General features: G+C 38.7%; 2 protein-coding genes across 5 annotated transcripts in view; both read left to right on the plus strand.

Annotated features, from left to right (window-relative positions):
• The window catches only part of furina (furin (paired basic amino acid cleaving enzyme) a), a 77,018-nt gene extending 72,065 nt beyond the window's left edge, over positions 1-4,953 (plus strand). For 2 of the 3 annotated variants that reach the window (XM_043243734.1, XM_043243735.1), the window contains exon 16: positions 1,557-4,953. In XM_043243734.1, the coding sequence (XP_043099669.1) occupies positions 1,557-2,176 (620 nt within the window). In that variant the 3' untranslated portion in view covers positions 2,177-4,953. The remainder of the gene's footprint in view (positions 1-1,556) is intronic. The other variant, XR_006251313.1, reaches the window with a different exon arrangement.
• A 1,181-nt stretch (positions 4,954-6,134) lies between these two features.
• The window catches only part of fes (FES proto-oncogene, tyrosine kinase), a 17,112-nt gene continuing 9,054 nt past the window's right edge, over positions 6,135-14,192 (plus strand). Inside the window, exons 1-7 of one of the 2 annotated variants that reach the window (XM_043245240.1) lie at positions 6,135-6,296; positions 7,338-7,702; positions 8,139-8,312; positions 9,788-9,884; positions 12,234-12,417; positions 12,819-12,956; positions 13,867-13,986. In XM_043245240.1, the coding sequence (XP_043101175.1) occupies positions 7,478-7,702; positions 8,139-8,312; positions 9,788-9,884; positions 12,234-12,417; positions 12,819-12,956; positions 13,867-13,986 (938 nt within the window). In that variant the 5' untranslated portion in view covers positions 6,135-6,296; positions 7,338-7,477. The remainder of the gene's footprint in view (positions 6,297-7,337; positions 7,703-8,138; positions 8,313-9,787; positions 9,885-12,233; positions 12,418-12,818; positions 12,957-13,866; positions 13,987-14,192) is intronic. The other variant, XM_043245241.1, reaches the window with a different exon arrangement.

Consider the following 14,192-nt stretch of genomic DNA (forward strand, 5'->3'; position numbering starts at 1 on the left):
TGTTACCACAGCAACCCAACATGCCTTGCGAACCCATAAATAGGGATTTTGCACTGGAAAAAAAAAAACACCTTTTAGTAGATGAGCCTTTGCAGTTGTCAGATGATGCTGACTTGGATGGTTTAGCAATTATTCCAGTAATGGGACTCAGGCATCAGGCAAGGTAGCACATTTTGAAAAGACCTGAATTTCCTGGATCGTATTTCTTCTTGGCTTAGCAGACAGCGTTTGAGGTGTAAATAAGCCTTAGCAGCGCAGAGCAATGCAGTGTTTAGCTTCAGTCCTCAGGCGGATTCATTTACTCTATCACACTTCACACACACACACACACACACACACAAGCTGCCCAACTGTGCATCCTATTTAAAGGATGTTACGGGTTCAATACAAATTAAGCTCTAGCTACAAGCGTTTGTGGCATAATGTTGATTTGCCATACAATATTTTTTTGTTTAATAAAAACAACGCAGAAACCACCATTAAATAAGAAAGTACACAGGGCCACACAATAAGCATTAAAATAGGTTTGCACACTGTATTAATGGTATAGCCGCAAAACCTTTATAGCCAACAAGCTTGACAATGACATGTTGTTGTTGTTGTTTTTTTCATCAATATTTTAGGTAATTTAGTGTAACCATTTCAATGAATTGTTTTATTTTAGTATTTTAATCTTTAAAAATTGTGTTGTGGTGTAATACATTACATTTATATACACAGATTACTTATAGTTACTTATCCACAGTCAATTATTCCACTTATACTATGGTTGCCAAACCTCAAGACATCGATCAGATGATATCAAGGTATTTGTCCTGTTTTTGAACTTAAATCGCTATTGTTAGTAGGATTATTTCTTCTTTATCTCATCCAATGCCTTGTTGTTAATTCCAAATCTTCATTTTAGACCTAGTAACAGAGGCTTGAGTCACTGATAGCAGACTACCGCAGTTAATAACTGTGTGTGTGTGAGAGAGAGAGAGAGAGGGAGAGTCTGTGCATCTCTCAGAAGTGTTCAGAAGTCTTTTTCTTTACTAACAGCATCATTGTTACCGTTGTTTGTAAGTTAATAATATATAAAATATATGTATAGTGTGTGCATGTAATTTAACCTTAAAAATACATATTTACAAATTAAATATGTATGTATTTTTTAAGGTTACATTTATATTATATAACAATAGCGATTTATTTATATTTCTGTTTCTAATTAAAAACAATACTTTTATTTTGTATGAATAAAATATATGAAATCATTATCCTTAATAAGGCAAGTGTGGGGTAAAAAAAATCCAACAATTTCTAGTATCTCAGTTAGTGATGTGCTTAAACAGAATATTATTAATAAAAGTGCTGTTTAATATGCAGTGCAGCTTATACTGTAACACTGCTTCCTGAATCAGCTTTGGCAAAAAGTGCAGGGTTTGCATTTCTGCCTTTAATTCCTCAGGAATTCTGGTCTCGTGGACTTTAACCCATGGCTTTAAACATGACCTTTGGTTAAAAAGAAAGTCACATTTTGATGCCTAAACTAAAACTGTTTCTCCCTCCCACAGAGTGCAACCCCGGCTTCTACTTGCACAACAAGGGCTGTGTGAGAGACTGTCCAGCAGGTTTCACTGCAGGCTCCCGCTACATCTTCCTCCCCAACAACGAGGTGCCGTCCGTCCTCCGTCCGGCCTGCCTGCCCTGTGACCCCATCTGCCTCACCTGCAGCGGCACGGGCCCTCAGAGCTGTCTCTCCTGCCCTCCTCACAGCCACCTGGACGCCGTCATCGGCACCTGTCTGCACCAGAACCACATCCAGCGCGAGTCTCCGGACGGCGGCCTGTTCCAGACCCTGGGCGGCGGCTCGTCCGTCAAACTGCCCCCGGAGCTCACCTCCAGCCTGCCCGCCACCGTGGCCGTGCTCAGCTGTGCCTTCATCGTGGCTACGTTTGTGGGCGTGTTCGGCTTCCTGCAGATGTACACGTGCAAGCAGAACAAACTGCTCTCCGCTGAAGCCGGGCCGGGATCCGGTTTGCTGGTCGGGTTAGGTTTCAACCGCACCTCGGTGGCCTACAAGGGCATCCCGAGCGTTTGGAGGGAGGACGAGGGCAATACGGAGTCTGAGAACGAGGAGTTCGAGATCCGTAATGAGAGGACTGCCTTCATCAAAACACAAAGTGCTCTTTAACCCCTCCTTGCCCGTGTTCCTCTCCTCTCTAGCCTCTACTGCACTGTTGTCTCCTCTTTTTTTTTTTTTTTTTGGTGTGTGATTTCCCTCTGGGTTTTGTCTGAGCATATCTCATTTCTGAGGGTTCTGGTTGTTTTCCGCACCTGTCATAGTTATATGAGCCATGATTCACCTGGGTGTTGACCTCTCTCGGTGCCTCAACATGGAAAGCTTCCAACCACAAGCGACGGGGATGAGCCGGTGGTCGCTGGGTTGTCCTGGATTTACAATAAACGCGATTATTGCTTGTTCTCTTCCACTTGCCTAGTGAGATTTTAAGAAACAAGAAGATTTAAATATCTACGTAAAAGAAAAACAAAGCTTTTCTTTGAGTGAGTGAATGAGTGAGTGTGTGTGTGTGTGTGTGTAACTCTTTATATGAAGTCAGTCAGTGCTCCAGTGGCTCCGATCCACTGTCTTTGCGCAGGGAGCCTTTTAGAAGAACATATCACTATTTCTGCATGGTCAGATGGAGAGCAGAGCAGCATGCTGTTTAGCGTGTTTCAAGAGCTTACTGCTCCCCCTAGAGCATCTACATTGACGAATTATTTTATCTACAGTAGGCTGTTTAAAAGGAATAGATGAAACCAAGATGAAACCTGGCATATTTCGCTCACTATCATGTCATTGCAAACCTGCATGATTTTCTTAGGTGCAAAATATTGTTTAGAAAGTCCAAACTCTTTCTCTCTCTCTCTCTCTCGTTCTCTCTCTCTCTCTCTCTGTGTGATTCATTTTATCACGTTGATTTAGTCCTTTTTTGCTCAACTTTTTTTGTCTCTTTTCAGCGTATTTAGAGTTTCTTTTAAAGTAAGATCTCATGCAAGTTTGAAACGACACGAGCGACTATTACCGTGTTATTAGTGAGAGTTTGTGAACTGCAGCGTCTCTGCGCTCCCCGGCCGCACTGTATGTACGTGGAGAGAAATCTCTGATGACGGTCAGTCCCTCCGAGCCAGCTCAGCAACATTAAGCTCTTCTCCTTTCTAAATCTGTTCTACAGTCAAGGTTTGAAACACTATAAACGGCCCCGGCTATAGGCCTGTCCTGAAAAGATCCGGCTTCCATGTTGTCGTGTTTATAGGGATCATCGGTTTTTTTTTTTGATTAGAGGTGGTGTTCTTTACAGTATGGGTGTGTTTTTGAATTAATTTAGAGACGGGGCTGTGATGACCTTCACCCAGAGCAGCTTGGGTTTTAGACATTTGGTTGTTTTCGTCAGCTCGAATCATTTCTTCAGGTCATTTTCTCTGCTTACTACTGTTTGTTGTTAGTAATACCCTTGGCCTTTTAAGCTCATCTGCCCAGACGTTGTTGTTTGTTTTCGTTTTGTTTTTATCAGAATGACACATTCGTGATCCATATGTTCCTTATATGCATTATCTTTATAAAATGACAATGTTATCTAAGGAATCTGTGCAATAGAGACCCAACAGAGTTAATGACGTGCTGATCATATCGTATATATCAATATTTCGGAGCACAATTAGCCTTTCAAAACCATTGCTTCTCACGACGGCACGAAACAAAGACAAGGACACGATATAAGCCAGTTCACAAACTACTTGCACCATCTTCACCCTAGTTTAGTTACTTTTTTTTTTTCATATGCAATTAAGGCTGGTCTTTTGTTTTAAAGTGTGTCCCGTTCATCCACACAGTCTCTAGACTGTCATCTTAATACTTAATGCTAATGTTGTTTTGTTGATCTTGTACCTCCCCGTTCTTAAAACAAGTTCCAAATTTGGTACTCCTTTTCATCCCTCCTTTCGTTATTTGCATAGAGTTCAACTTTGGAGCTGCAATTTACCATTTAGCTAAACAACTGTATAGGTCTTTAGATTATTTACAATCAATATATAGGTCTTCAGTTTATTTGCAAAGAATGAAATTTGGGTAAATTAGGCCACGCAGTTCATTTAGCACACACGCACACAGAGTTGTATCTACTTTCTGTTTGTAATGGTTTCAAAATGTTTAGTCATATCTCTACACTTTTGTTTAGCTAAACCGTAAAAATGGCTGTTCCTGCCCCCTACCGTAATGATTTAGCGTCACAGCTGTTTTGGAAAGCCTCAAAGACAATAAAGGCATGACCAAAGAGCACAGATGAAAATCTGCTTGCCTTAGAGAGATGACATGATATTAAAAAAAAATTACTACTTGTTTTTTTTTTTTTTTTTTTTGTTTTTTTAAATTGAGGTTAGTTTTGCATTAGATAAGCGATTTGGCCGTACCCCTTCACAGAATGCTTCACATGGCTAATGAGTTATATTTTAGCAGTTGTGGTCTAAACTTGTCGCGGCAGCAGTTTTTACCAAGGTCACACGCTGTAGGTTTTCACCCTGATGGTGCGACGATTGCATTGCGCTTTAAGGGCTTGAGCGCTTGTGTGAGCGTGTGTTAGTGTGTTTGTGTATGTGTGTTTAGGCACAAGTGAGAACATTCTGGAAACGTAGGATTGATTTCATGTTTATTTTGAAGAGTCAACTGATGCATGTAGATCCCCCCCCCCAAGTAGAAAACACCAATCATTTGTATGACTACCTGAGATGGGACGACTATATAAAAATAAGGCCTATTTTTGTACTATATATGGTGCATTGTCATTTACATGTAATTTAAAAATTATTTTGCTCTTTTTTTTTCTTTTTTTTTTTCTTTTTATTTAATTGATGTCAATATGCGAATTATAGATTATACAAAAAATTAAAAAATAAAGATCTATGCAAACTTCAGCATCACCCTTTGTGAACTCTGTTGTATTTCCTGTTGGTCACATCGAGTCTCTCAGTCCACAGCCATGCTGGAAGCAGTTAATAGCAGTTGTTTTAGGCTGCGTGTCAATTTTGATTTCCTTACAGGTGCCTCTCAAAGGTCTTTACTTGGAACGGTTATGGTAAAGGGTTTAGCATCCTGTTGAGGTTGAAGTGTTGCATTGACTTCAGAAAGCAGATACACTTCGTGAAGGATGCGTTTGATTGCGCAATGAACCGTTTAGTGACTAGTCCGTGTCTCAACCAATTGTTTAAAATGCTCCAATAATAAAAGCGAGAACGCGGTATTTTAAGCATGAGCCGTTTTGCAACAGAAGTGGATTTCCAGACGACTTCCCTCGGTTAGCACGATGTTACCTCATTTGTGTTATCCTCAAAACACACAAAAAACCTATGAATCATCACTTTGTCAAAAAAATAAGGCAACAGCAAAAAACAGCTGAACATGAATTGACGATATGCTGTACTGCAGGTTGCATGTTGTTGAAATACAGCTAGTTAAATGGCCTGTTCACTTATTCAACAATTAAACCATAAAACAAATGTGACCAAGCGCTACAAAAATATCACGGGTACATTTGTAGCAATAGCCAAAAAACATTGTATGGTCAAAACTGATTTTTATGTTATGCCAAAAAACCATTAGGTTATTAATTGCTAAGAACTTCATTTGATTTTCTCCATATTTCACTTTTTTTTTGCACCCTCAGATTCCAGATTTTAACATTTTTTAAAAAAGCTGTTTCTCTGCCAAATATTGTAGTATCCTAAAAAATAAATAAATAAATAAACATTGACACTTATGGCTGGTTTTCTTGTCCAGGGTCACAAATAGCAACAGTGCGCCACCATGCCAATAAGCTATCCTTCTACCAAATGTCGGTGTACTTTAAATGTATATTTAAAAAAATAAATATATATACAGAGCATGCCGTAGTCTTCTTAATTATTCGGCGAATTGTTGCTTCTGTCGGTTTCGTGTTTAACTCGTTTTAAATATTAATAAATGCATGTGAGCGTGTAGGAAAGTTCGTAGCAGGCGGAGGTAATTAATACAGTGCATGGGTCGTTGAGGTGGCGTTATGCTTTATGCGGTTTAATCGTGTTGAATGCATTGAGTCTGCGTGTGTGTGTGTGTGTGTGTTTTCTGCCGGACTCTTCCTGGTTTGAGCTCTAGAGCCGCTGTCATCGCAGGAGCTCGCAGTGTTTACAGTTTCGACGCGGTCTCTCTTCTCCTCTCTCTGTTATAATGGAGAATTTCGCGCTCCTGCCAGGTGCCTTTCTCTGCGACAGACACATCTGAGGTGAGAGTTTACACCATTTCATGTCGCGACTATGTGAGGTATTCGGAGCTCTGGTGTTATATAGCCGGTCTGCTTAAGGACGTCTAATTGTTACATTTATTTAAGGCTATGATATATCATTATAAAATAATGCTGCTGTCGTTGGCTGACATGAAGAAACGCTGGGTGACGTCACGACGCCATCGCCTTAAGACAATAAACATTTCCTTTATTCTGATATATATATATATATATATATATATATATATATATATATATATATATATATATATATATATATATATATATATATTATTTTATTATTATTTTATTTTATTTATTTTTATCTTGAATGTCAGGTTGACTATCCCTTTTATTTAAAAAAAAAAAGCGACCTTAATAATTTATTTAATGGGTTAGCTAACAGTAGCTACACAAACCAAAAACGGGTTGAGGAAAAATTATCTAAAATGGAAAACATGACCAAACTGAGAGACTCTAATGTGTCGTTTTTTTTTACGCGTTTTTTTTTTTTTTTTTTTTTTTTTTTTAAAGCGCCTTAGGTCTTTTTAGAAAGTTTTACTTTTCATACTTTTTGGTGTTTGCGTAATTTTAAAGTAGCTTATGTGTATCTAATAAGTTGTAGCAATTGTGTGTGTAGCTCATGTATAGCTAATGGCTAGTTCAGGTCAAGTAGGCCTATAGTGGTTGATAGCTTCAGAGATGCAAATAATAATTCTGTGGTTTGCAGCAAAATTACAGTAGATCTTGTGCTTTGTAAATCAGTAACTTTTTGGCAATTCGGAATGTTTCCGTATGAGTGAGCTGTTTGCTATTAAACAGACTTTCACATTTGATGTGCCGTTGCAATATGGGAAGTGGTGATTGTAGACAACATCCTTTTCTAGTCCTAAATTGCCCGTGAGGAAACGAAAGCTTCTGAAAACTCCCACATTTATAGCAATTCTTGCTTGCAACATGCACGCAGAAGCCTTAAATGATGTGATGAAATGCAGATTTAAAAGATTTTAAAAGTCTGTAATATTCTTCCTCTTTCTACAGATCTTGGTTTGTGGTGTTTCTCGCTGACCTGACCAGCAAGTTTCTTTTACCAACGCACTGTAGGTCATTTTGACTATTAGTTACCGTGACTGCTCGGTAACCAAAACTAGCGCAATTTTCTGTAGTAGCGATCTGCAGGTATGGGCTTTGCGGAGGACCTGTGGTGCCCTCAGGGTCACGCCGCCCTAATGAAACTGCAAGACTCTGAGCTGCGTTTGATGGAGGTTATGAAGAAATGGATGACGCAGAGGGCCAAGAGCGACCGTGAGTTCTCCATGCAGCTCCATCAGATGTCGGCTATTGTTGAGAAACTGGAAGGTTCTCAGCCTGGAGGAGGTCTCGACTACATCAGCCAGTTCAATAAGGTTGGAGGGATCTCCTCAAGTATAACATTTCTAAAAGCTTGCATTTGGTGATTGATTCTAATTTATATCAGAGATGTTAATGCAATTAGATGTTATATCCGTTTTAAAATGCTCTGCGCTTAGTCAGAATTTTTACTTTCTGTTTAACGTTTGAAGGCACCGAAAGCGTCCTGGTCTAAAATCTAAAACCTGCTACCAAAGCCCTCAGGCTTTCTCGGTTATTCTAGACTGCATTTCTGTCGACTTTCAGTCTCTGCAGCGACGCTAAAACCTCTAATTTGAGCGTAGGTGTGAGCTGGCCTGAAATCGCTTGGTATGCAATTCTCAGAAATTCAGAATGCAAGTCGTTTATTTTGACCGTTGCATTCACTTGAGAGGTGCATGCACCGCAGTGATGTAAAATCACACAAAAGATGTCTTTTTGTCCCTCCCACAGTCTTGGGACGTGCTGGTCAGTCAGACGGAGAGCTTCAGTCGCATCATGCGCAAGCACTCTGAGGATCTGATGGTGGGACCCCTGAGCAAACTCACCCTCCTCATCCGGGACAAGCAGCAGCTGAGGAAGACTTACGGGGAACAGTGGAACCTTCTCAACCAGGAGCTGTGCAGGGTCAGCGCCACACGCACATCACCCTCACGTGGGTTACGTCACTCGTTACACTCGCGACAAAGGTTGCTTCTCGTCGTTGACGGTTCCGTGAAGAACCTCTAACATCTGTTAAACGTGAAAAAGGGATTCTTTTAGGAAGTTCATGAGGAAGTAATGGAATCTCTGGGAAAATCCCTTTTAGAATTTCTCAAACTGAAAGTCACTACACAAATACGACCTTACCATGACAAATATTTATTAGGTAACTAAAAAGTTATATATATATATATATAATCTTTTACTGCAATATATCTATTTTCATCTGCAGCAACTCGAATGCTACCATTCATATAAATGTTAACATTCGAGTCGTTGCAGTAGAAGATGGTCACAGTTATAATATCCTGTAAAATAAGTTACAAATTAAATGAGGAAATATGTCTGAGAATCATGAAGTGTGCATAGATTTTTAGGTTTAGATAGGTTTTTATTCACGCATACACATACGGCTTTATGTTTGTTTTTTATGTCTCAGTCGCTTATCAAGATGCTTATAATTTATTTGATTTAAAAATTACTTTTACTGTTTTATACATTTTAAAATCTAATTTATTCCTTTGCCGCAAAGCTTAATTTTCTGCATCATTACTCCAGTTTTTAGTGTCACACGATCCAGAAATCCTTTTAATATGTTCTAATCATTCTTCGATGAATAGGAAGTATCAGAAGAAGCTGAAAGAGTTTAAAATAATTGACAATAGAAAAAATGCACTTTTTTTGTCTGTGATCTTTCTCATACGCTTAACACACGTTAATAAGAACATCTATAATTATCTCCTATTTGGCTTTATATTTTTAGATGTCTGATGAGGTCTAAATTAGAGGAAATGTAAGTGGTAAGCCATCAAGCTTTTTTTTTTTTGCGCTTGTTTCATTTTCTTAAACATAGCGGCGGTTTCTACATTGCTACGCTCTGCAGAAGCTTATTTTTGGTTTTGACTGAAGCACAAGTTGCCAGTTGATCTTCTGATAGTGTCTGTGAATTGTTTCTAGTGAATCTTATCAGCGCTGTTAGCAGCAAAGTGCCGCCTGTCCGTTTATGGTTGAAGTTACAGTTGAAATGGTTTTCTTCGGTGGTGATAGTAGCTTTGCCAGGCAGCCATTTCTGATTTAGCTTCTGTTCAGTGATGCACGGATTTGCACCAAAACAGTAGTTTGACTTAATACACCGCCTGCATTCACAGATATAGGAAATGACTGCAGCAATTAAAACGTCATTTCCATTACTTACTTTTAGCATGGAGGTTTTTAAAACTCTACGAACTAGCGAACTAGCGAAATATCACACCCATTCAACCTCATATCTAAAGCTGGCTAGAAACACGTCGGTTTTTACTCTTCCTTTCGTGCCCTTGAGCGCATTACACCTGCGACTCACTTTGATGCGCCGAGCTAGATTTTGATTTTGTTTTTTTTGTCCTGTTGTGTAAGGTTAGGTCACCCAAGCTGAGCTGGACCGGCTCAAGTCCAGTTACAGACAGCTAGCACGGGACGCGTCACAGGCTAAAAGAAAGTACCAGGAAGCAAGCAAAGGTAAGATGCCTCACTGCTGCCTAGTTCTCTAAAATGTCCTGACCGCTTTTCTTTCATTCTGACTGTGAATTGTGTATCCTGTTCTGAACAGATGGACATGCAATGAGAGGAACGGTTTAATGTTCAAACACTGAATGGTTTTATGATATTTTGTGTAAACAAGGCATTTGTCTACTTAGCCGAGAGCAGAAAAACTGGTCTTCACACGGAGGCTTGTTTCTGAGGTCAGAGATGTAACGGCGTTTCTTCTTACAGAGGTGAAGTGAAACTAAACATGGTTTCTCCGGTGACCATCGTGTGAATGCTCAGAGGAGCACTTTTGTATTTGCAGTTTAAAAAGCATTATTAAAGTGAACTCCACATGATTTTAACCAGATAAGCAAAGTGTATTGTAGCCTAAAGCACTTTGTGGTTAAAGCAGATGACACTATACTGTATACTATACTACAGTTTGCATACTATACATGCAAAATGGCTCTTATGCTCACCAAGGCTGCACTTATTTATTCAAAAAATAGAGTAAAAACGGTACAATTGAGATTTTTTTTTTTCTATTTTAAATACATTTTAAAATATAGTTTATTCCTGTGACGACAAAGATTAATTTTTAGCAGCTATTACTCCAGTCTTCAGTGTCAAATTATAATTTGCAAGTCATTCGGTTTTAAATAAATGTCTTAATCACTTAGATTAATTGAATGCATGTTTTGAAAGCTGTTAATTATTTTTTAAAAATCTAGTTTTTGACTTGAGAATGTCATTATTGCAATGATACGTCTTGTAAGATTTGGTACTTCAATAGAGAGTTTGTTGAATCCATGTGCAGTTTAGTTAAATCCAAAGCATGTGCAAAGAAAGATAAACAGAAGCTTGACTTGAACATGAAACAATTCCCAAAACAAAGCTAGACAAGGACGATGGAAACACAAGGGCTATATTTGCACCAGGACGTATCACTAAACAAAGAAGTCCTGTGAACAATAAGACAATGAACCAATGACAAAACAGAACAGAGAAACGCATGTCCAGCACAACCAATCACGTCAAAAACGTGACTCATAGACTCAAGGGTAGCGCATTGTAAGATCACGAGGGGAGCACGGGAAACACAACAAACAGGAAGCATGACCGTGAGAATTTTAAAAGAAATATTTAGTGCGTTGTGATTGGCCGAAAACCTCAAGCATGATAAGTTCCTCCACTTATCATAACGTGATGTCATGCCCCGGTGCTGTGACACAAAGACAATAAAAGCCATTAGAAATGAGGCAATTGTTGCGTCCAGTAGGGACATAATATATTATAATGACTTAATACTGTCTTTTTATGCTTTGCATTGCATCACACCTCATAAACATGACCTTTCGCGATCGGAGAAACGGCGAACAACAAGCACTACACTACACTGCTCAAAACTTGTGTTTGAAAAGCAAGTAGCAGGTTCTTTTAATAAGGAAAAGTAACTTACTTAAAGTCTGTGAGTCAGAAGGGCCATACAGTATGTGCAGAGTTATATTTGCCTCACTTTATGAATCACTTTTTCACTGAACAGCAGTAAAAAAGGGAAAAATCTGTAGATGGAAAAATCTCTATAAGTTCTTTTGTGCATTAGTTTTTTTATTCTACTTGTAAAGAGATGTGTATTTACTATTTTTTTAAAAAACAGGCATCTAATATTTTGATAGTTAATTTCCATGATGTATTTATTTTAAAACATGACATGTTTGTTGAGGTGTGTAGGCCTTCTTGCATTATTATGCTGTAATATTATGGTGGCATAAAATGGTCTTAAAATGACAATATCGCTTAGTGAAATTTATGGGGCAATATATCGCACAACAAAAAGCTAGCCTCTAATGCCATGACATGATGAGGCACAGAAAGTCGAGAGGAGCTAACGTTATCAACCCACACCTCTGAGGAAGTCTATGTAGCCCACACAAGCATGATGGCATCTACCATCACAGGTATCTTACTACTATAAGGACACGAGAGGGTCTGTATTACTGTCTTAATATTAATGGAGAACCAACAGCAGCCTTGTCATAATTGAATTTCAATTTAGAGTTGTGTGCCGCTCAATCAACATTTATGGAAACCGTAGGAATGAGGGAGAAGTGCTGGGAGTAAGCTGAATCCCAGCTGTCGCAAAAAGGCGGTGACTTCAGTAAACTCTAATAAGTTAACCACAAGATAAGGGTTAATTGAATGTGTGTGTGTGTGTGTGTATAGAGTATGTATATATATATATATATATATATAGCTTTTAGGCTTTTGTACCTGATGCACATCTGTACATCAGCTTTCCTCTAGATGTTCATACGCATTTTTGGATCGTCTTTTGTACAGACAAAGAACGCGAGAAAGCGAAGGAGCGCTACATCAAAGCCACTCTGAAACTGCACGAGCACCACAATGAATATGTGCTGTCTGTGAAAGCCGCGCAGGTGCATTACCAACACCACTACGGCCAAAGCCAGCCAGCCCTGCTAGGAGCCCTTCAGACGCTGCAGGAGGAAATGGTGCTTATTCTGTGAGTCGTCGTTAATTACGCCATCGCTTTAACTGCATACTGTGAAATCATGGTAGTTAGCATGGGCCTTAATGCATTTAGTTTCGGTCGTTCGGTCATGTGATTTTATTTCTATTCGTGATGAAAGTGGTAGGTGCTACCAAGTAAACTTCCTTTAAATAATCGTATTCTTCAAATAGTCTCGATTGTAGCGTTTTCTTATTGGCCTAATTGCTCATTGCTTTATTTTAAGAGCTGGCAACTTTTCCCACAGCGACTTCTGCTTTTTAAATTAACGATATGTCGTATTATTCACTTGTCACATGCGCTGTACATGTACAGTTACAGTTGGCTAAAAAGAGGAAGTAGGTGTCATGCTGCGTCTTGCATGTGAAAACGCACGACTAATGCTGTTTTCCTAGGAAGGAGATTCTGCAGGAGTATTTCGATCTGTCTAGCATGCTTCACGATGAGGTGGTTAGTGTACACACTGAAATGGCCAATGCTCTGAAAGCCATCCAACCACAGAGAGAGTACGAGAACTTTATCCAGCAGAACAGGTATATATATATCTTTGGGATATCCTGGACCAGAGAAACATGGGATGTTGCATACTCCCATGCTTGTTTATCCTCCATCTAGCTCATTCTTATCTCACTGTCATGAAATCAAATGCCTGTTTACTGGTATTATTTTATGATTCAATGATTCATTTTATGATTCAAACCGTTTCAATACCGGGGCTTTCATTATTAGCAAATATGGCATGAACTGCTTCATAAACATCTGCAACAAATAACTTAAAATAGGTCCTGTTCAAGCTTTTAAGAGTCCTCCAAAAACAAATGGTTACTGGCCAAATGTCTAGAATAATATAATTAAATATTTGCATGTAATTATATAAAATATATTAGATAAATGGATAGGTTTGCAATAAGTATTATTTCTTTTTATTGTTACAAAAGGTGCATATCTTCTTACAGTTTCAAGCCGTTTAATTGCAGTGCTGGTGCATGAGCTGTAAGGCTGCAAAAAATAATATAAAATACGTCAATTTCAAGCTTTTAAGAGTCACTGGTCAAACATCTACTGTAATGTAAATTAAATATTTGCATGTAAGTATATATGCAGGAACTAATTACTAAATAAATAGTTTGTATATAAATATTATTTGTATCATTTTTGCTTTAGATAAATGTCTGACAATAGAGAATAATGATGTTTACTGCATAATAATTTAGTTGCAACACGGCTCAACTCTTGCATATATCTAATACCGTATGAGCATGATGAATCATGATGAACAAAATCAAGTCCCGCCCTGCGTTTTTTCCTAATGAATATTCTGTTTGATATTATGCATGGGCCTGCAGATGCATTCATGATAAAGTCCCTTTTTAAGGATAGCCAGGCTTCTGTGTGTCCTTGTCTCGCCACGCGCACGTGTACAGTGTGTATGCGTATGTGCAGGTCGAGAGGAGAGGTTCCTGCATGTGTGGAGTTTGACAGCAGTTTGTTGGAGGACGCTGAAATTCTGAAGCCTGAAGATCTGCAGCTCAATGAGCTCACAGTAGAGGGGATCCAGCATCGGTGAGTTTCTCCTTTCTGTACCAGCGAAAGCAAAAATGTCATAGAAATATAGAAGTGAAATCAGAACTCTCAGAAGCCTTATTGCTTCTGAAACCATCATGTGAACATTTCTTTTTTTTTTTTTTTTTTTTTTTTTTTTTTTCAGCTGCTTTAGAAGGTAGGGAACAAGGAATATTTTTCCGTAGCCTGTTAGCATTTCGGTTCAT

Source organism: Puntigrus tetrazona, chromosome 7 (genome assembly GCF_018831695.1).
Source record: "Puntigrus tetrazona isolate hp1 chromosome 7, ASM1883169v1, whole genome shotgun sequence".
Lineage (NCBI taxonomy): Eukaryota > Metazoa > Chordata > Actinopteri > Cypriniformes > Cyprinidae > Puntigrus > Puntigrus tetrazona.